The following is a 19,994-nucleotide window of genomic DNA, read 5'->3' as shown; positions in this document are numbered from 1 at the left end:
GGCTTCTTTGATATGAAAGAAAACCTGAACAAAGCTCAACTAAATTCTAAGGAGAAACAAACTAAAGTTTTCTTTAATTAGAATATTTTGCAATCCAGCTTTGAATAGTAAGGACAGAGTATTGTCCTCTATCTTTTTATCACCTCATTGCATAATCTTGCTTCTCCATTTTATTTTTCTTTGAGAAGCTTAGAAAAACCAAAATTTCCAAATGAGTGTGACGTTAGCAGTTCATATTATGATGAGTTGTAAGTTACCCATAGCTTCTCCTGGTTATTTTTGTTTGGGTTGTTTTGTGATTCATTGAACAATTGTCCTATGAGTCTGGAATCTGGCTGACCGCATTCCTAGCTGTAATGTGTCCCTCTGTGAGAGTGGCAGGGATTAAGCTCTGTGGGCACATTATCCACAGCTCACTCTTTCAGTTTGGGATGCTGTTATACAAGGCTCCAGATTGATCTGAAAGTGGGGAGAGTGGGAGGGGCTGGAGAGATGCTTAGATAAGTTGAAGTACTTTCAAAAGTCCTGAAGTGGGGCTTCCCTGGTGGCCCAGTGGTTGAGAGTCCACCAGCCGATGCAGGGAACACGGGTTCGTGCCCTGGTCTGGGAAGATCCCACATGCCGCCGAGCGGCTGGGCACATGAGCCATGGCCGCTGAGCCTGCGCGTCCGGAGCCTGTGCTCCGCAAGGGGAGAGGCCACAACAGTGAGAGGCCCGCGTATCACACACACACACAAAAAGTCCTGGAGTGTGCAACTAGCGTGGGTTTTATCTCCAAGCTAAAGGGTGGTGGGGAGGGGGGAGTGTGAATTTTGCCTCACTGCTCTGCAAGCCAGACTTAGATCACCAACAGACATCCTGTTCAAATGCAGACATTTGCTGGACATGTTCCTGAATTAAATTTTAGGGATGGTTTGGGAATCAGAAATCTCCTGGGTCAATTTATGGGTTTAAACAGCTACCCACACCTTAGGTTTCTCCAGGGCAATTCAACTTGTTGTTTTCCTATAGAAGTTTGATGTCATAAATGAAGAAACAAACATATGTGTATCGGGGGACTTCCATGGCAGTCCAGTGGTTAAGACTCCACGCTTCCACTGTAGGGGACACTGCAGGTTCCATTCCTGGTCTGGGAACTAAGATCTGGCATGCCGTGTTGGCACAGCCAAAAATTAAAAAAAAAACAGACAAATAAAAGTACCCTATGATGTTTTTAATTTTTTAAATCTTTTTGAGTGACCAGCAAGATTTATTGAGTACTCATGGTACGAAGAAAATATTGGTGTCGAATATTTGAGTCTCAAAAGCTTGAATTTTTGATCCCTAAGCATTAATAATAATAATAGCTTTATTAAGCAATTAAAATGTGCTGGGCATTAACTGACTACTTTACAGGTGTAGGTATTTCTAGCTGTACTTTATAATGTAAATAACTGAAGCTTTGAAAGTTTAAGAACTTCCTGTGGTCACAAATCTAGTAAAAGATGGGAATTAAACACAGGCCTGTCAGTTGCTAAATCTGTGTTCTTTCTAAGGCAGTGCTGTCTCATGGAACTTTCTGTGATAATGTTCTATATCTCTGTGGTCCAATATGGTAGATGCAGTATTGGTGGCTATTGAACACTTGAAATGACACTTGTGTGACTGAGGAAATCAGTTTTAAATTTTATTTAATTTTAATTAAATTTAGTAGCCGCATGTGGCTAATGGTTGCACAGCTGTAGGACATCACATTGCCTGGTCTATAAACACTCAGGCTACCGTGATTTCATGCATAGTGGATCTGGATATCGAAGAGAGCAAATGTGAACAAGTAGTTGGAGAAAAAGATAACCTTTTATCTGAATCAAAGTCATTTAAATTACAGATTTTAAAGGAATGTAGACCTCAAAAGGCTCACAAAATTTAGGTAGGGAGAACTTCTTTTGGCAAGCTTCTATTGTATATTTTACTTAGGAATTATTAATATATCGACAGTGTTGATTATAAGGGACATAGCAACTTGAAAACAGGAAAAAAGTTGTGCCCAGAACTGTAGTCTTACTGCAAGATTCAGTTCTCTAGGCGTTTTCCAATCTAGGAAATCACGACTAACCCAAGTAGTAAGGACAGAGGAGTGTGTTTACAATCAAACTAATTAACCAAGCATTTTTGATTTCTATTTTCAGGAGTGTCCTGCCTTCAGTTATCCTGTTTTCCGTGAATGGTTTAGAGCTGAATATTTACAAACTGGAGCCTTTACTGCTCAATATTAATAAACAGACTAGGTCTTCTACGAAGGGTGATATGCAAATGAAACATAGGGGCCTACTTAATAGAAGTCTACATGATAGCCCCTTTTTTGTCTGACCTCTGGATTTACGGTTTGTCTGGATAGGTTCCAGCTCTGCTGACTGGATTGTAAAATCTCTTTTCACTAGAGACTAACTTTTCACACTTCTTTAATTCTTTCCTTGGTAACCAGTCTACCTAGACTTTTTTTTTTTCTAACAATTGACTATAACTTCAGTGTCCTGTGGAAACCCTTTCATTTATACTCGATGAAGGCAGTGTCTCCATGTGTTGTGGGCCAGAACAAGGCACATGGCTCTCAGAGGCAAGGGTCCTGCAGGAGACGGGTAAGCTGGCCAGACCCTGCAGATGCCCCAACTCCAGGCTGTGGAACTACTCCTGTCCCCATCTCTCTGTGCATCTACACTCAGAAAAACAAATTACCAATGTGGGCCCTGGAATCAAATTGCCTAGACCCTGTTTCCTCGTGACCATGAAAGAGTTACTTGACATTTTTTGATCTGACCATGGGGAAGGAGTCCATTCATTCACTTGTTAATTCATTTATTCATTCAGAAAATGCATGAGATCCAGTTATTCTCGGCTGGGGAACACAAATATGTACAAGCCATTTTAAGGGTTTCCAGGTGAGTGAGAGAGACAAGACTCAACACAAGTTGCAGCAATATGGAACAGTAGGTAAGCTCTTCTGAGGATCAGAGAAAGATATGGGTCCTGGTTGGAAAGAGAAATAACTAGGATGAACATAGCAATTTCAAAGCACTTCTGCATGCATTTTAGAACTTCTTACGAAAACCGACGATTCAGAATCCTCATTTGTAGATGAGAAGATGATTCAGGGAAGGTAAAGTGACTTGCCTAGCTTGCTCTGGTAGGTAGTCCGCCCTACGGTCTGAGTTTTCAGATTCTGAAGTTCTCTCCACTGTACCATGCTGGGAAAGCTTCAGGGAGAAGTGACCTCTTAGGCTGAGTCTTTAAAGAGGGACCAAATTTGACAGGCAGAGATAGGCCAGGGCCTTCTAGGTAAGTGAAAAAGCAAAGATGTGAAAGCTTGAAAGATTAAGACATACTTGGGAAAGGGTGAGTAGAACATGTTAGCTGAAGCATAAGCTATGTGTAGGGGAGTCAGAAGAGAGAAAAGTATACTGCAGTATGACTGCATCACACGTGGTCTTAACCACTAGACTGAGGAGTTGAGAAATGATTTGACAGTCACAGAGGGAGAGGAGTGTACTGAATACTGGGAGAAGAGGTAAAATCAGGAAGATCTGGGAAGTGAGTCAGACTGTTGTGGAGAGGATGGGGGAGGCAGGGGAACCTGTTAGGAGGTATTGGGGGAGGAAGAGCTGGATTCAAGAAGTATTGAATGGTGAACTGACATGGTGACTAGGTGAAGGAGTTGAAAAAGGCAGGGAGTAAAGATGGTTAGCTTTGAGTGGAGTCCCTGAAAGAATGTTTATGCCATGAGCAGAGTTGGTGGATTTGCAGAAGGAGTTGCCCTAGGGGGAGAATCTTGAGCTCCTTCTTGGATCTGTTGTGTTTGTGTTGCCTTCTGTGAATTGTCACCTGACTGTCCACTGGGAAGGTGGGTAGTGAGTCAGAGGAAGAGGAAAAGTTTGACTGACTACCCAGGCAGAGGGGCCTTCCTTCCTGTCTCTGCTCTGCTTCCCACCCCCCTGCTCTTTAATGTAAGTGCCTGATGAATACAATGTTTGGTAGATGGTGGACACTCAAAGTATGTTTGGAAAAGAAATCCATTTGAAAGAAGAGTTGTCAGAAGTTTTGGGACAAAGGCAAAGACTAGAGTGAGGGAAAAGAGGAGATGGTGGCTAACGGTGACAAGCCCCAAATTTGAGTCACTGGAGACAGTCATTTCCAAGAGATGAAGGACTTCGGAAGGCCTGGTGGGGTTTCAAGTGGTAGAAACCTGGTCTAGTTAAGAATGTGGAGGGACTCTGGGGTCAGGGTACTAAATGTGTGGATGTTGAAGTCACCAGGAATAATGGCAAAGAGTAAAATTGACTAAGTTAGACTTGGGCAAGAAGGGACCCTGCCCTTTCTTTTTTTTTTCCTGCACTGCAGAGCTTGTGGGATCTTAGTTCCCCAGCCAGGGATTGAATGCAGGCCCTTGGCAATGAAAGCTTGGAGTCCTAACCACTGGACCGCCAAGGAATTCGCGACCCTGCCCTTTAGAGGACCTGACTCTGGCTCTCTTCTGCTGCACTCCTCCCCATGGGAAGTCCATGGAGCCAAGGGGTCATGCTCACTGGAACCTGTGCTCCTAGACCCAGCTCTGGGTACCAGGGCTCTGGGATTCCCTGTTCAAATGGCCAAGCCTGCTTCCAGGGCTTCTTTCCAGGCTTCTTTTCTGGGTCTGTTTTCCTGGGGGCACATGATGCCACAGTTTTGCACACTTTAGGCCTGAGCAATGGCCAAAGGGCATCTCTTGCGGAGGGTAGAGGGATGTGAATAGAGCTTTGGGGGTGAGTGGGGTGGAGCCAGGACAGGGAAGAGAAGGGGAACAAAAAGTGGGCTGGGGGCTTCCCTGGTGGCGCAGTGGTTGAGAGTCCGCCTGCCGATGCAGGGGACACGGGTTCGTGCCCCGGTCCGGGAGGATCCCACATGCCGCGGAGTGGCTGGGCCCGTGAGCCATGGCCGCTGAGCCTGCGCGTCCAGAGCCTGTGCTCTGCCACAGGAGAGGCCAGAACAGTGAGAGGCCGCGTACCGCAAAAAAAAAAAAAAAAAAAAAGTGGGCTGGGGGCTGGCTTCCATCCTTCTTTGCACGGTCACGTTCTGAAGCAGAAGTCCAAGAAGTCAAGAAATTTAAATTCAAACCCAGACTTCCAGGTTGTAAAGGAAGCACATTTGTCAATATCAAAGGTTAGAAGATATTTTGAGTTTGTAAGCTTGATTTATAACTTTAGAATTTTAGATATGTGACATGTAGAAATCTATTTGGGATCTTGCCCTCACACATTAGGAATCAGCAGGTTATAAGGATCTTCATGCTGTGAGCCTTGACACCCATAACACGTTTGGGGTGATAACTTGTTTTATTGTCTGTCTACTCTGATAGATATGAAGTTGTGTGGAGGCAGGATACCAGGCTGCCTTGTTTACAAATATATCCCAGTGTTAGTACGACTAGCCCATGGTAAGTGCTCACTAAATATGTCTAAAATTCTAAAATGGTAACTTACATGATTGGTGATAGCAAGTGGGTGAAGAGAAGAGGTACAAAGGGGTAAAATAATCTGAAAAGAGAAGTTCTTGTTAAATTGTAATGGAGATTGAGCAACAGTCTGGAAGTTTCTCTTCAGTCAGTCAGGAGGAGTGGCAAACATGCAACTTCTATCGCCTTAAGAACTAGAGTTGAAGTAATCTATTTATTCATTCTAACCTTTAGGTGTTTTTTCTCCCCATCAACTGAGTGTTTGGACCAGGATCACACAATGTGAGGGCCTGGAGTTCTTAAGTGACTGATACCCTAAAGTCCAGTAAAAAATATAAATCGACATTTAAAAATGAAGAAAAAAGAACCCAGCTTTTTGTTTTCCCTTGAAAAATGGGACCTTTGTCAAGACCGGCCCACGGTCCAATATGGCAACAATGGTCTGAAGCCTTTAAATGAGCCTGTGTTTATCAACAAGCCACCACCCACCACTCACAAAAGTGGCCCAGACATAGCCAGGGCAGCAAAGGCCTCTTAATTCATGACCCCTGGACCTCGGGCTCTCTAAGTCCCCTTTGCTTTGAAAGAATATCTTCTTCAATCTCTTCATGGTTATATTTCTCCCAACCTTTGAATGACCTCAGTGTCATTTGAACTGTAATAAGATCACTTGTATCTGCCAGAGATTCTGAAACTAAATTATTTCACGTACATTCAGAGAAGCCCACCTGCTCCAGAAAGCAACTATTAGCGTTATGGATCCAATTTCCCGTGATCATTCCTACGATGACCCTAAAAGGAGATGCTAGACTGGAGAGTCTGCGGATCAGGGCTTGACTACTTCCTGAAGGCTGAGAAGATTATGTGTGGTGGCAGAACGGAGGTATTGAGGGTACATAAATGCAGGAACTGCCAGAGTGGAGGCTGCAGAACGGGGCTTGGGAGGATGATGAAGAAACAGACCCTAGAGCGCTAATCTGTTCAGGTATTTATTGATTATTCACGACGTGCCAGGCACTGTATTAACCGAGGGTTTCAGCAGTAGACCTACCAATGTCCCTACTTTAACTGAGCTAATTCCGATGAAGTAAGCCAGGTAACACACACACATAAACACATATATCACATACATACATATGTACATGTCAGGTGGAAATAAATGCTAATTATAAAACCAAAGCAGAGCAAGGGAACAGCGAATGAGGGTGGCTGCTATTTCAGGAGACTCCCCCCACCCCACCACCCCCACCCCCACCTCGACCCAAAGAAGCAAGGGAACAAAGCACGAACCATGGATTCGTTTCTAATTTTCTAGGCTACGGGGAGAGAGGTGCGCCTCCCAGGAAGCCCCGCCCCCTCCCTGTCAATGGGGCGCAAAGTACCAACTCCGGGGAAGCTCCTCCCACCCCGCCCCGCCCAGAGGCGGCCTTGGGGGCGGAGCCTCGCGCCCAGGCGCTCAAAGCGCAGCGCGCAGAAAGCCGCGCGCTTAGGGTTCCCGACATTCTCCTGGTTCGGGAGAGTTATCCCCGCCGAAGAATGGCATGCTGGGAACCGTAGTTTCCTGCCGCAGCTCCGTGTCTCGGGGGCAGTAAAAGCGGGTAAGTCTGGCTCCATTGCTGGCGCATGACTTGCAGCTCTGAGGGGTTGTGGGGAGTCCTTGCTGGGGGGCGGGCGTTGGTGGGGGTCATCCCGAGAACCATCGGCACATCCAGCCGGCTAGCATCCAGGCCGGAGGCCGCCTGCGTCACGTGACTCAAGGCTCTCCAGGCGCCCGCGGTTCCTCAGCGCTGTTCCCGCCCCGCCCCTCCCGTCTGTCCGCCTGAGCCTCCCCCGGCGCTGCTGCCACCTCGCGCTCGGAGGCGTCACGGAACGTGCTCTCCTCTCCCCCTCCCCCTCCCTTCCCTCCGGCCCTCCCCCACCTCCCCCTCCCGCGCCGAGACTCGCCGCCGCAGCCGCCGGAGTAGCCGCCGCCGGAGCAGCGCGCAGCCATGGCCGAGAACCCCGGCTTAGAGAACCACCGCATCAAGAGCTTTAAGAATAAGGGCCGAGATGTAGAGGTGAGTGTGCTTCCGCGGCTGGGGCCCGCCCGGCTCGCCCGCCTGGCCGCGCCGGCCCCGAGGCGGCAGGGAGGGGCGGGGGGCCGGCGCCGGGCTGGTTCTTGCCGGCTCGCGGTGGGTCGGAGTTGGCCGCCGCCTCTCGTCATCGCGGCTAGGGGCTGGGCGGAGCGGGCGGCGGGACGCGGGCCGGGCTGCAGCCGCCCCTCGGAGCTGCCGGCGCAGAGACCTGGAAATACCGGGGTTTTCGGCCCCGTCACGCGGGCGCGGCCTGCTGTCGGCGAGGAAGAGGTGTGGAGCTGAGGCGGGGTCCGCGGGCCGGGGCCTCGCGGGCCGGTGATGCTGCCGCCCGGATCTGTCGACCGCCCCACCGAGGGGGCGGCCGCGGCTCACGCCCGCTCCCCATGCAGCCTTCCGCCCGGCGCAGCCCCCTCAGTGCCTCCCGCGCTGCCGCACATGGAGCCTCGACTCTGCCGGTCCCCGCGCCTACCTTCTGCGAGCCGGGCCCAGGCGGGCGGTGGCGGCCCGCAGAGGGGGGTGGGGACCAGCCGGGTAACTGACTTGTCGGAGGGTGGTGGATGGGGGAGGGTAGGATGCGCCAGGACCGTTTTCTAATATTCCGGTGCGGTTCTCTGGAGCAGTCGTGCTGAGCTTTTCCAGCTCATACTCTCCTTACTGCTGGCATTTGGAGCAAGCTGAAGGTGGACAATAGTTTACCATCTATTGTGTGGAGGCTTTGGAAGAGACGTTGTTCCGATCTCCGCGCACAGGACCTGTTTTCTGAGCCTTTTCTTGTAGTGGGGGTGTGCATAGGGTGATCATTTCTTTGACACGTTTTACTGAAATAAATTGGATACGTACGTTCATACGGCCTTGTATATATTTCTTGCTCCAAACTGGTAGAATTTCCAAATGATTGCAAAACTGTAAACATTCATCGTGGTCACTCTGTTGCTACTCTGCGTGTTGCCATTGTCTCATTAAGGTGACATTAGCAGGTACTGTTTGCAAACTCGGCTTATCCAGGCAGCGCTAGAGGTCTCTCTGCAGCTACCAAAAGCAGTGTAGTTTAATGCACAAACTTCACTGGGACTCTCACCTCTGGATATGTTAGGGGGAAAGTGTTTCAAGTCCACAGCCTCCTCTTCTAATACTAGGTGACATGATTTGCAGTTTTGTCATTCTTGCTAAGGGACCATTGTGACTAAGAAGTGTGCATTTTATCCTGTCCTAAAGAGAGAAGGTGGTGAGGGAAAATAATGCCAGTCAGCGTTCTGTTTTGTAGAAAAATAGAGAAAACACAGGCCATTTTTTGGAGCTATAAAATTACATACCAATTAGGAAATATTATGGAATTCCCATTTGATTGAGACAAATAAAGTTCATCTATCTCTGTCCTGGTCGTGGTTAAATTTCTTTTGTGAGAAATATTGATACTTATAAGCAAAAGTGAAACCTAGGAATAGCAACAAGAAATTTTGTAACTGCCTCTTGTTTTTGGTCCACTTGATGATAGGAGTTAAGTTTGAATTTTGCCCATCAGTATTTGTTCTTGAAGCTAACCCCTATTATAAAACAAAAGTTAATGTAGTTTGAAAAAATACCTGTATTGTTTGTACAGAACTAATTAACAGTCTTTCCTCTCTTGGATACTGGTACAAGTTTTTGTCTTATTTTTTGCCCCTATTGTTTCTGGCAGCTCAGTGATACATAGTAAGGACTTCTGCACATAATAGGCACACAGTAAATATCTGCTGATAATCAGAATGTAACCAGTGCCTTCTGGATGCATGCTTGCTAAGCCTTTCAGCCTGAAAATATTGGTGACATTACAATTCCCAGGATTCAGGAGGGTAACTAAGGCATGAAATAGCAGACATTCAAATGGTAGTTCCATGTGTCAGACACTATACTAAGAGCTTCATGATACCTCTTTTAATCCTGTGACAACTTTATGAGCTAGGTTTAGCATTATCCACACTTTACAGGAGGAAAGTACTTTAGATGAGGAAACTCAAGACTGTGTGTAGCCTGCACAAGGTCATGGAGTGGGTATGAGCATTCATTCATTAATTATCTATTGGGTATCTAACATTGTTCAGTCTGTACTTCAAGGAGTTTACCTTTACAGTTCTGTAGGAGTGTAGGAAAGTAAACTGATAATTACAATGCAATACATCAGTAAGTGTATTCTGAGAATGTGTGAGAAAATTCTGACTTGGAGCTGAGCAGTCAAGGGAGATGTTCTGGTTGATTCCTAGTGGATGAATGGGAGTGAGCTGATCCTGGATGAAAGAAAGTTGGCCTGGGAGAGGGAGAGAGCAAGGAAGGGGCATTCCAGACATCAGGGAGTGGTAATTGAAGAGTCCTGAGAATGTAGGACTCTTCAGTTACTGCTGTAGTAGGACTGCTGAGAGAGAGGGATGCTAGAAATGTGACTAAAGGATGAACTGGGATCAAATCTGATCAAGTGACTTTATTGTAGAATTTGGTATAACTGAGACTAGACACCATATCTAGTTTAGTCTTACCCATTTTAGAAACTATATTACACTAGAAACTTATGTTGCAGCTTAGCTCTGTGACTAAATAGCAGTGATTATCAGGCTATTTCAAAAACAGTGAGATGTACTTTGATGAGATAGCATTCCTACTTTTTCACACATAGGATAGATAAAAGATATTTTAAATTATATAGCCAGCTGATACACAAATAAGATGCTAGGTGCAAGAATAAAATACATATTTTCTAAAGAAAATAAAAGTGTGGGGTTACGCTAGGGAATTGTGAGTAGGGAGAGGGTTCAGGAAGAAAGTAGTTTCATAGTCATTCAGTTGGGAATAGCTTCATAGAAGAAAGGTTGGTGAATTTTATAGAAAGTATGGACTAAACTTGAACAGGGCACGTGAGAAATTAGTGAATAAAGATCCAGGTGAAAAAGAAGAGATTAGATTAAGGAGTGAAGAGATGAGACTTCCAGGTGGCTTGTGGTGGTCTGAGAATATTTTTGTGGTAAAGAGTTGCTTGGAAACTTCTTGATATAGAGATCTGAAGGAATTTATTCTAGAGTAGAGTTAGGAGGTGTAGCATGATTACAGGAATGGAAAAGAGGTGACTGGCAGTAATATCTAGAATTAATTCTGGAGGAATGGTACTGTTATCCCGTATGTAAGGAGGAATTTTCCCCAAAATTGAGATCGGGGATGGTCCTAACATGGAATGAGGATTTGAACCTCCTCCTCTTCCCTTGTTCTCTTCCTCTTCTGTGTGAAGCTCACAGGAGAGAAAAGGGATAATGCTTATCCTGAGGTTTATAGATGGAGGTAGGGGAGGGAGTAATTATCATGGACAGCAGTTCAAGGCTTGGGTAGGGTGAATGGATTTTGTAGCTACAACTAGGAAATACATAGTTCCATTTAGTAAATACTTAAAAATCAAACATGCAGGTAACTGCCATCCAGGTCAAGTTTTTCTTGCTCCTGTACACTTCAAAGATATGACATGACATTTTCATCAGTGACAACTAATAATTATTTGAAGATTCTTAACACTTACTGAATGTTTACAGTCAACCTGTACCAAGTACTTTATATGGATTATTTATCTAGTCTTCACAGTCCTATAAAGTATGTATGTATTATTATCCACAAATACTTCCAAGGAAACTTGAAGCCTGCGGTTCTGAACTTACTAGCCCCAAGTCCTAGGTGGTTTAAGTGGCAGAGCCTAGACTTAAAGTGCAGCAGCATGACACTAAAGCCAGAACTCGTGCTCACTGTGCTTTACTGTCTCTTCACTGAGTGGAGCCTAAGACTTGGCTTGTATGGATGCACATCTGAAGGTTAATTAATGGGGAAAATATTTAATAAATCTTGACTATATCAGGGAAATTCCTATTTTGATATAAAACCTTGCAAATAAAAACTTTTGTCATCCTATTTATCATTTGATTTATTTACCTTCTATTTTTTCACTTTTGCAAAGTTTACTTATTAGTAAGAAGCCAGTTCATTGGTTTCACTGAAAAATAAGAACCCATATCTTTGGCCTTAACACTTAAACTTTAGGCTTCAATTTCTAATACTAGGGATAAATAAATATCTTCTCATTTGTAAATTCATCTAGCACTACCAAACTTGCTTCTCTCTCTGGAACCTTTGTTGGTAAGAAATACTACCTAACTGTTCAAGCTTCAAACCTTATCCTTGACTTTGACTCCCTTCTTCCCTTCCTTCACTTTTCTGTGTTAGTCATCTGATGAGCCCTCATATTTTTACCTTTGTTACCAACCTTACCACCCTGCCCTAGTTTAGGCCCCTATCACTGTCTCCTATACAGGTGTGATAGTGCACCTGGTTTCCCTGTATCTTCCCTCCCCAGTGAACTTATGGATTGATCTTTCTGAAACCTTTTTGTGTTACTTTCCTGGCAAATCATCCCATTGTATTCAGGATAAAATTAAAGGTCCTTAGCATGCCTCACATAATTTCATAAAAAGGTCTGCCTTGGGCTTCCCTGGTGGCGCAGTGGTTGAGAGTCCGCCTGCCAATGCAGGAGACACGGGTTCGTACCCCGGTCCGGGAGGATCCCACATGCCGTGGAGCGGCTGGGCCCGTGAGTCATGGCCGCTGAGCCTGCGCGTCCGGAGCCTGTGCTCTGCAACGGGAGAGGCCACAACAGTGAGAGGCCCGCATACAGCAAAAAAAAAAAAAAAAAGTCTGCCTTTTCTGCCTCACCTACTGCTTTTCTTATATTTCCTATATATTTTCTATTGCTATCCATGATAAAGTACTTGAGATGGGGCTGTAACCAATACGTTTCCTTCCCATGCCTTTATATATGCTGTTCTCCTGAATGCCTTCTTTTGCTGTCTGTTTGGTGGGGCTCACTCTGGCAAACTCTTTCTTCTCTCATACTCCTTCATATATCTCTGGCACACCAAGATTGCAGTTCTGCCATACCATGTCATTATAGTTCAAAAAAACCTTCAGAGGCTTCCCTGGTGGCACAGTGGTTGAGAGTCCGCCTGCTGATGCAGGGGACACGGGTTCGTGCCCCGGTCTGGGAAGATCCCACATGCCGCGGAGCGGCTGGTCCCGTGAGCCATGGCCGCTGAGCCTGTGCACCCCGGAGCCTGTGCTCTGCAGCGGGAGGGGCCACAGCAGTGAGAGGCCCGCGTACCACACACACAAAAAAAAAACCTTCAGAAATTCTCCACAGGGCCTTTCCTGACTAATAACATACTACAATCAGTCCCTATTTTTTCCCTTCTCTCTGTGTTTTTTTCTAAGTGAGTTTTCCTTTACCTCTTTGGGATAGGTTGCTGTGATGTACAACAAATTCTGTGTGTGTATTGCAACTGTTAAAGTATGTGGTCTGTCAAGAAGCCCACTCATGGTAGGGACCTTGGGTCATTTAGTGACCAGTATATAAAATTTAATAAATACTCTTTAAAAGAGACTAGATAATGTACTTGGGAGTGAAAGGTACAGTATTATTCTAAAATATTAATAATTTCTTTTGTTATTGACTTTATGGCATCGATACCGTTGCCTACAACCCTCCTTTGACAATCTGTTCTGCTATAATGTATTTATGTAACATAAACTAATTCTTGCTTGAATGATAAAGAGGAATGATGTTAGTTCATGCAGAATTCATGTTGGTTGATATTTGATTTTTACCAGCACATTAACTATTTAGCCCTCCCAAGTAGCAGCAGTTGAACACAAGTAGTTGAAGTACAGAAACAGTTGAAAATAGCAAGCCCAGGAGTATGCCTCTTGGCTCCAATTAACCATATGTTCTGTCTTAAAGGTGCTTATTGCTCCAACCGTCTTGATATATTTCCCTCTTTCTTCCTAATTTTGCAGAACATGAAGTTTTTCAGGAATCTATACGTCATATAGCAGGTACACTTATAATTATCTTTTCTCAAATTCACTATCTGGACATATAATCTTTCCTGGTCCATCTGCCTCATTGATTACTCTTCTTTGGTTGGCTTTGCTGGCTCTTCTTTCTTCCCATTGATTATAGGCATGCCTTGGGATTCTGTCCACAACTCACTTCTCTATTGGCTTTTTCTTACCCACATTAGCAGTTCCCTTAGTTTTAACGGTCATTTCAGTGTGGGGAACATAAATCTGTTTTTCATCTGCTGGAAATTAATCACATGAGCATCACATCAGCTTCTCAAGCTCGAAGTGTTTAAAGCCTTTGTTTTTTCTTTTTTCTGTTTATGGCATCATCACTCTCACTGTGACCTGAACTTGAAATTTGAGAGGTTTCTTGGACTCCTTCCTCATCTTCCACATTCAGTCAGATGCCAGTCATGTAGCTTGAATCTCTGTGCTGTCTCTGGATTGGGGCCCTGCCTCTCTATTCCACTGCCTCCAGCCTACTTTCAGCCTTATTACTTATCATCTAGCAGTTTAAAAGTTGCCTCCAAAGTGGTGTTCTTCCTCCAGTTCATGAGATGTTTTAGTGAGCCTGATACCTGGTTATTTTTCAAGGTTCTGTGTCTGTCCCCCACCCCCCATCCCCACACCTTTAAGCTCTAGCAACACTGAACTTCTTATATGCTTATACATAATCTGGAATCTGGCCCTCCCCTGCTTGCCAATTCTGTTTCTATTCTCAGGGTTATCCTGCTGACTGGAATATCCTTCCCTGCCTCCTGTTGCCTGGTTAATTCCTACCCCTCTTAAATACTCACCTCTGGATTTAGCTCTTCTGAGAAATCTTTCTGAATCTCCCCTCACCCCCCCAGGTTGTTAGGAAACTTTCTTCCCTCACTGTGGTTAGATAATATATTTTTATTATGTTTTATCTGTTTCTCCTATATGTACCTCCATTACCTAGTTCTTAGTACAGTGGCAGAGCAAAATAAGCACTAAAATATTTCTTAAATAAGTACCTTCATTGTAAGTACCACCAGCACAATAATTTTCCTAAAATATGCTTTTTAACTGAAACTTCTACTCTTTCGGTGCCTTTTTGTTTTTTTTTTTTACTGCTTCCCAAATCAAGTCCAAACTTTTTATTATGATAGGTAAAATATTGGGAGATTAAGACACATTTATAGAGAAATAATTTTTAAAATTTTCTTATGTGTCAGTCATGACAATTAACTCCCGAAGACTTACATACTTCTCTAAAAAATAAGAGTGCATTCTTAAATAAATACCACATCACCCTGACACAATTAATCATTTCCTAATAATAGCTAATGTAATCTACATTTAAATTTCCCCAGTTGTCCTTTAACTTTTTTTTTAACTTTTGGTTGTTAGAACCATGATTACACAAGATCTGATCACATTTGGTTATGTTTCTTAAGTCTCCTTTAAGAGACTCCTCCCACCATGTTTTTTTTTTTAACATCTTTATTGGAGTATAATTGCTTTACATTGTTGTGTTAGTTTCTGCTGTATAACAAAGTGAATCAGCTATACATGTACATATATCCCCATATCCCCTCCCTCTTGCGTCTCCCTCCCACCCTCTCTATCACACCCCTCTAGGTGGTCACAATGCACCGAGCTGATCTCCCTGTGCTAGGCAGCTGCTTCCCACTAGCTATCTGTTTTACATTTGGTAGTGTATATATGTCCATGCCACTCTCTCACTTCGTCCCAGCTTACCCTTCCCCCTCCTCATATCCTTAAGTCCATTCTCTAGTAGGTCTGTGTCTTTATTCCCTACTTGCCCTTAGGTTCTTCATGACCTTTTTTTTTTCTTTTTCTTAGATTCCATATATATGTGTTAGCATACAGTATTTTTTTCTTTTTTGACTTCCTTCACTCTGTATGACAGACTCTAGGTCCATCCACCTCACTACAAGTAACTCAATTTCGTTTCTTTTTATGGCTGAGTAATATTCCATTGTATATATGTGCCACATCTTCTTTATCCATTCATCTGTCGATGGGCACCTAGGTTGCTTCCATGTCCTAGCTATTGTAAATAGTGCTGCAGTGAACATTGTGGTACATGACTCTTTGAATTATGGTTTTCTCAGGATACATGCCCAGTAGTGGGATTGCTGGGCCATATGGTAGTTCTGTTTTTAGTTTTTTAAGGAACCTCCCTGCTGTTCTCCATAGTGGCTGTATCAGTTTACATTCCCACCAAATGTGCAAGAGGGTTCCCTTTTTTCCACACCCTCTTCAGCATTTATTGTTTGTAGATTTTTTTTTGAATTTTATTTTTTTATACAGCAGGTTCTTATTAGTTATCTATTTTATACATATTAGTGCATACATGGCAATCCCAATCTCCCAGTTCATCCCACCACCACCACCACCCCAATCCCTGCCACTTTCCCCCCTTGGTGTCCATACATTTGTTCTCTACACCTGTGTCTCTATTTCTGCCCTGCATACTGGTTCATCTGTACCATTTTCTAGGTTGTTTGTAGATTTTTTGATGATGGCCATTCTGACTGGTGTGGGGTGATTGTAGTTTTGATTTGCATTTCTCTAATGATAAGTGATGTTGAGCATCCTTTCATGTGTTTGTTGGCAATCTGTATATTTTCTTTGGAGAAATGTCTGTTTAGATTTTCTGCCCATTTTTGTATTGGGTTGTTTGTTTTTTGATATTGAGCTGCATGAGCTGCTTGTATGTTTTGCAGATTAATCCTTTGTTGGTTGCTTTGTTTGCAAATATTTTCTCTCGTTCTGAGGGTTGTCTTTTCATCTTGTTTATGGTTTCCTTTGCTGTACAAAAGCTTTTAAGTTTCATTAGGTTCCATTTGTTTATTTTTGTTTTTATTTCCATTTCTCTAGGACCACCATGTTTTTTATTGTGGTAAAGTATACATAATATAAAATGTACCATTTTAACCTTTTAAGTGTACCATTCTGTGGCATTAAATACATGCACATCATTGTGTAACCATTCCCATTATCTGTCTCCAGAACTTTTTCATCTTCCCCAACTGAAACTCTGTCCCCATTAAACTAAGTACATTTCCACTCTCCCCAGCCCCTGGCAACCTCTTTTCTTTCTGTCCTTATGAATTTGACTCTTCTAGGAACATCACGTAAGTCGAATCATACAATGTTTCTCCTTTTGTGACTGACTTATTTCACTTAGCATAATATCTTCAAGGTTCATCCATGTTGCAGTGTGTGTCAAAATTTCCTTCCTTTTTATTACTGAATAATATTCCATTGTATGGATATACCACATTTTGCTTATCCATTTATCCGCTGATGGATCCTTGGGTTGCTTCCACCTTTCTGCTGTTTTTCCCCACCATTTAAAAAATGCTGTTAATTTGGTGAAGAAGAAATCAGGTCAGTTTCCTTATATACATATATATATATATATATATATATATATATGTATTTTTTTTTGCTGTACGCGGGCCTCTCACTGTTGTGGCCTCTCCCGTTGTGGAGCACAGGCTCCAGATGCGCAGGCTTAGCGGCCATGGCTCACGGGCCCAGCCGCTCCGTGGCATGTGGGATCTTCCCGGACTGGGGCACGAACCCGTGTCCCCTGCGACAGGCGGACTCTCAACCACTGCGCCACCAGGGAAGCCCCAGTTTCCTTATATTAAGTCAAACCACATGAATTTGCCATTTTTGAGGTTCAAAACAGCCAAATCTCAGCAGTTTCACATGGTTCAACCTATCAGACTGTCCTAATTACTGGATATGTCTTTCTCTTTGTGGTGTTGCTTAACTTGTTCCTCCTATTTCTTACGACCCTCTGAATTTTCTGTAAACTGGAGGTTAGTTTGAAAGGCTTAATTATCTTTAGTTTAAGTATTTTTGCTTTAAATAAACCTTCAATTGGTGATGCTGTGTGCTTCAGAATATATCCCAATATTGATGTTAGACTGATCAGGCGGTTCAGATGATAAAGAGTAGTTTAATGTCATGATGTCAGAGTTACCATATTTGGTGAAATGAATTTTAGTTGTTTGGGTGAAATATGATAAAGACTTGAATAACATTTGAAGTGAAAAAGTCACCTGACTTCTTGGGATCCAGTAAAGGAGTTAGAAAGTGTATCTAGAAAATCTTAACTTCAAAGTCAGTGATATTCTCTTTCCATGACTGATAGCATTCCTAAGTTGACTTTTTGTTTTCTTAGCATAAGGTTTGGCTATATTCTCATTTCCAAGTCTCTATTCCTTTACCTTCAAAGTAGAGCAGTATTAAATATGTAAGGAGGATGTAGCTATACTTCGTCATTTTGCCATTAAGAAAAAATTTGCCACAGCTTAGGATACGAACATTAACAATTAAAACATGGTAAAATGAGTCATGACTATATTAACTTGGAATTAATCATTCTGAACTGTTGAGTTTTCTGGGTTATAAGTTTATTTGTTTACATACCAAATTTTCTTTTATTTTGAAATGCCAGTGTTTCTAAAAATGTTCTATGCATGTCTCTGCCTTCTTAAGTAGAACATAATTTAGTTATTTTCTTGGTTCTTGAGAATCATCGTTACGCATATGGCTATTACTTTTTGCTCTTATGTAAGTGATGCCTTCGAGTTCTTAGGTTTGTCAGAATTTTGGCCTTAATTTCTGTGCTTACGGAGTTTTTGCTCTTCATAATTTTTTTTGCCTGTCATTCCCTTGCTCTTAGTCTGTCAGCTTTTTCTTTGATATTATCAGCATGTTTACCTGTAGTAGCTCCTTTCTTTCCTTTTAGTTTGTTGCTTCATATAGTTTTTATCCTAGTGACTTAGATAACAGATTTATTAAACACTTATGTAGCATTTGCTATGTGCCAGGGAGGCATTGTTAATTCCAAAGACTGTAAATACGAATAATGCTGTCCTTGCTCTAGGGAAGTTCAGTTTGGTGGGAGAGACCGATATCTAAGCATATGCTTAATGTGCAGTATGATAGTTCTGTGATATAGGTACATAATTTGCAAAGTACTATGATAGCATGTAGAAAGGGAGTGACTATATCTGGGGGAATTGAGTAAGGTTATGCAGAAGATCACCCTTGAGCTAGGTCTTGAAGGAGGAGTTTGCCAAGACAGAAAGAAAAATAACATGAATAACAGTGACTAAATCATGGAGTGTTGAAAGCATAGCATGTTCAAGCAACAGTTGATATGGTGATCTTTTATCTGTTCCCCTTTCTTTTGGAAACAGCATTCTCATTTCGCCTTTGGAAGCTACTCTTCTTCCATTGGATACCTCTTGGTGGAATTTTTCATCTAAATGCTCCTGCTTTTTTTGGTTAATTAAAGTGCTTCACTTTTTCTGGATAGTACAAAATAGGCCCATCAGATGCTGTCCCCTGGCATTTAAATCTTGAGTGAGCTGATACTGGGACCTAAGTGATTCATCCTGGCAGAAGTACTGTGAAGAAATCTTCCATTAATTTCTGCCACCTAGATCTTTGGAGTTGCTTTCATCCTGATTTTTTCATAGATCTGATTCTTTAGCTTTTCCTTTGGTTCTTTGAATTGTGCTGTATTTTTCCAGTAATTCTCCTGTCTCCCTGCTTCCCCTTGTATCTTAAATTAACTCAAATCTGTTTTATTGTTTGCAGCATATCTCTAATTTAAGGTGAAGACTGTCCTGGTTTGGTTAGGACCGAGGGAATTCTCAGGACACAGGACTTTTCAGTGTTCAGACCAGGGAAGTCCTGGGCAAATTAACAGATTGGGTACTCTAACTGAAACAGTTCGGAGTAAGGATAACAAGTTTTGGGAGCCAAACGTTGTTCAAATGGAAATATTCAGTATGCAGCTGAAAATAATGTGTGCAGAACTAGGTTGCTTCAGTTATTTTACTCAGAAGTTATCTGAATTCTGAACTAAGTGTGGGGGATAAAACAATGAAAATAACGATAATCAGTGATTATCAATAATCAATGATTGTTGAGCACTTACTATGTACAAGGTACTCTGCTTATAAGAATAATCTTAAATAATCCTTATAAAATTGCCATTATACAGATGAAGAAAATGAGTTAAGTAATTTGCTTAACAATTTATTGACTGGAGATGTATTAACACGTCTTTTGTTACCCTAACTTTATCAATTGGAGATGTACCAATACCTTTTTAGAGAGTGATACAATTAACATCACCATGCAAAGTTTTTAGAACTTAAAATTGATCAAGGTTCATTATACAACTTAATGATTGTTGTTATCATTCACATTTTGCTCTGTTAGGTTTTTGTTCCAACCTTGTGTATATTATAAATGCAATTTTCAAAAATGATGCATCGCGAAATTTTGAGTGAAGAAGAATTTTTCAGGTGAATTTTATGCAGGTACTTTCTCTGATTGTCTGAGCAACATATATACTGGTGTCTCAGAAGATGATAGTTCTTCAGAGTATAGTTCTGATTCAGACAATGTGAATATTAGATGAAAAAAAGACAAAAAAAACCTTAGTGATTGATTCTGATATGGAAAGTGAAAATGAAACTCATGGTGCTGGAGAATGCTCCTTTGTTTCTACAGAAGAGTGGATTGAA

General features: G+C 42.7%; 1 protein-coding gene across 4 annotated transcripts in view; it reads left to right on the top strand.

Annotated features, from left to right (window-relative positions):
* Positions 1–6,915: 6,915 nt before the first annotated feature.
* Positions 6,916–19,994, top strand: part of KPNA3 (karyopherin subunit alpha 3) — a 91,676-nt gene continuing 78,597 nt past the window's right edge. Inside the window, exons 1-2 of one of the 4 annotated variants that reach the window (XM_089899582.1) lie at positions 6,919–7,521; positions 13,393–13,431. Coding sequence is in view for 3 of the 4 variants with exons in the window: in XM_089899585.1 (XP_089755711.1) it covers positions 7,858–8,013 (156 nt within the window). In the remaining variant the exon portion in view is untranslated. Of the gene's footprint in view, positions 7,522–7,635; positions 8,014–13,392; positions 13,432–19,994 lie in introns of those variants that run through there. The other 3 variants (XM_089899584.1, XM_022574790.3, XM_089899585.1) reach the window with 3 other exon arrangements.

Source organism: Delphinapterus leucas, chromosome 18, assembly GCF_059928025.1.
Source record: "Delphinapterus leucas isolate spDelLeu-1000000601 "Yukka" chromosome 18, BTC_Dleu_Yukka2, whole genome shotgun sequence".
NCBI classification, from domain to species: Eukaryota; Metazoa; Chordata; class Mammalia; order Artiodactyla; family Monodontidae; genus Delphinapterus; species Delphinapterus leucas.
Note: the sequence above shows the minus strand (reverse complement) of the source record. Positions and strands in the feature narration are given on the sequence as shown.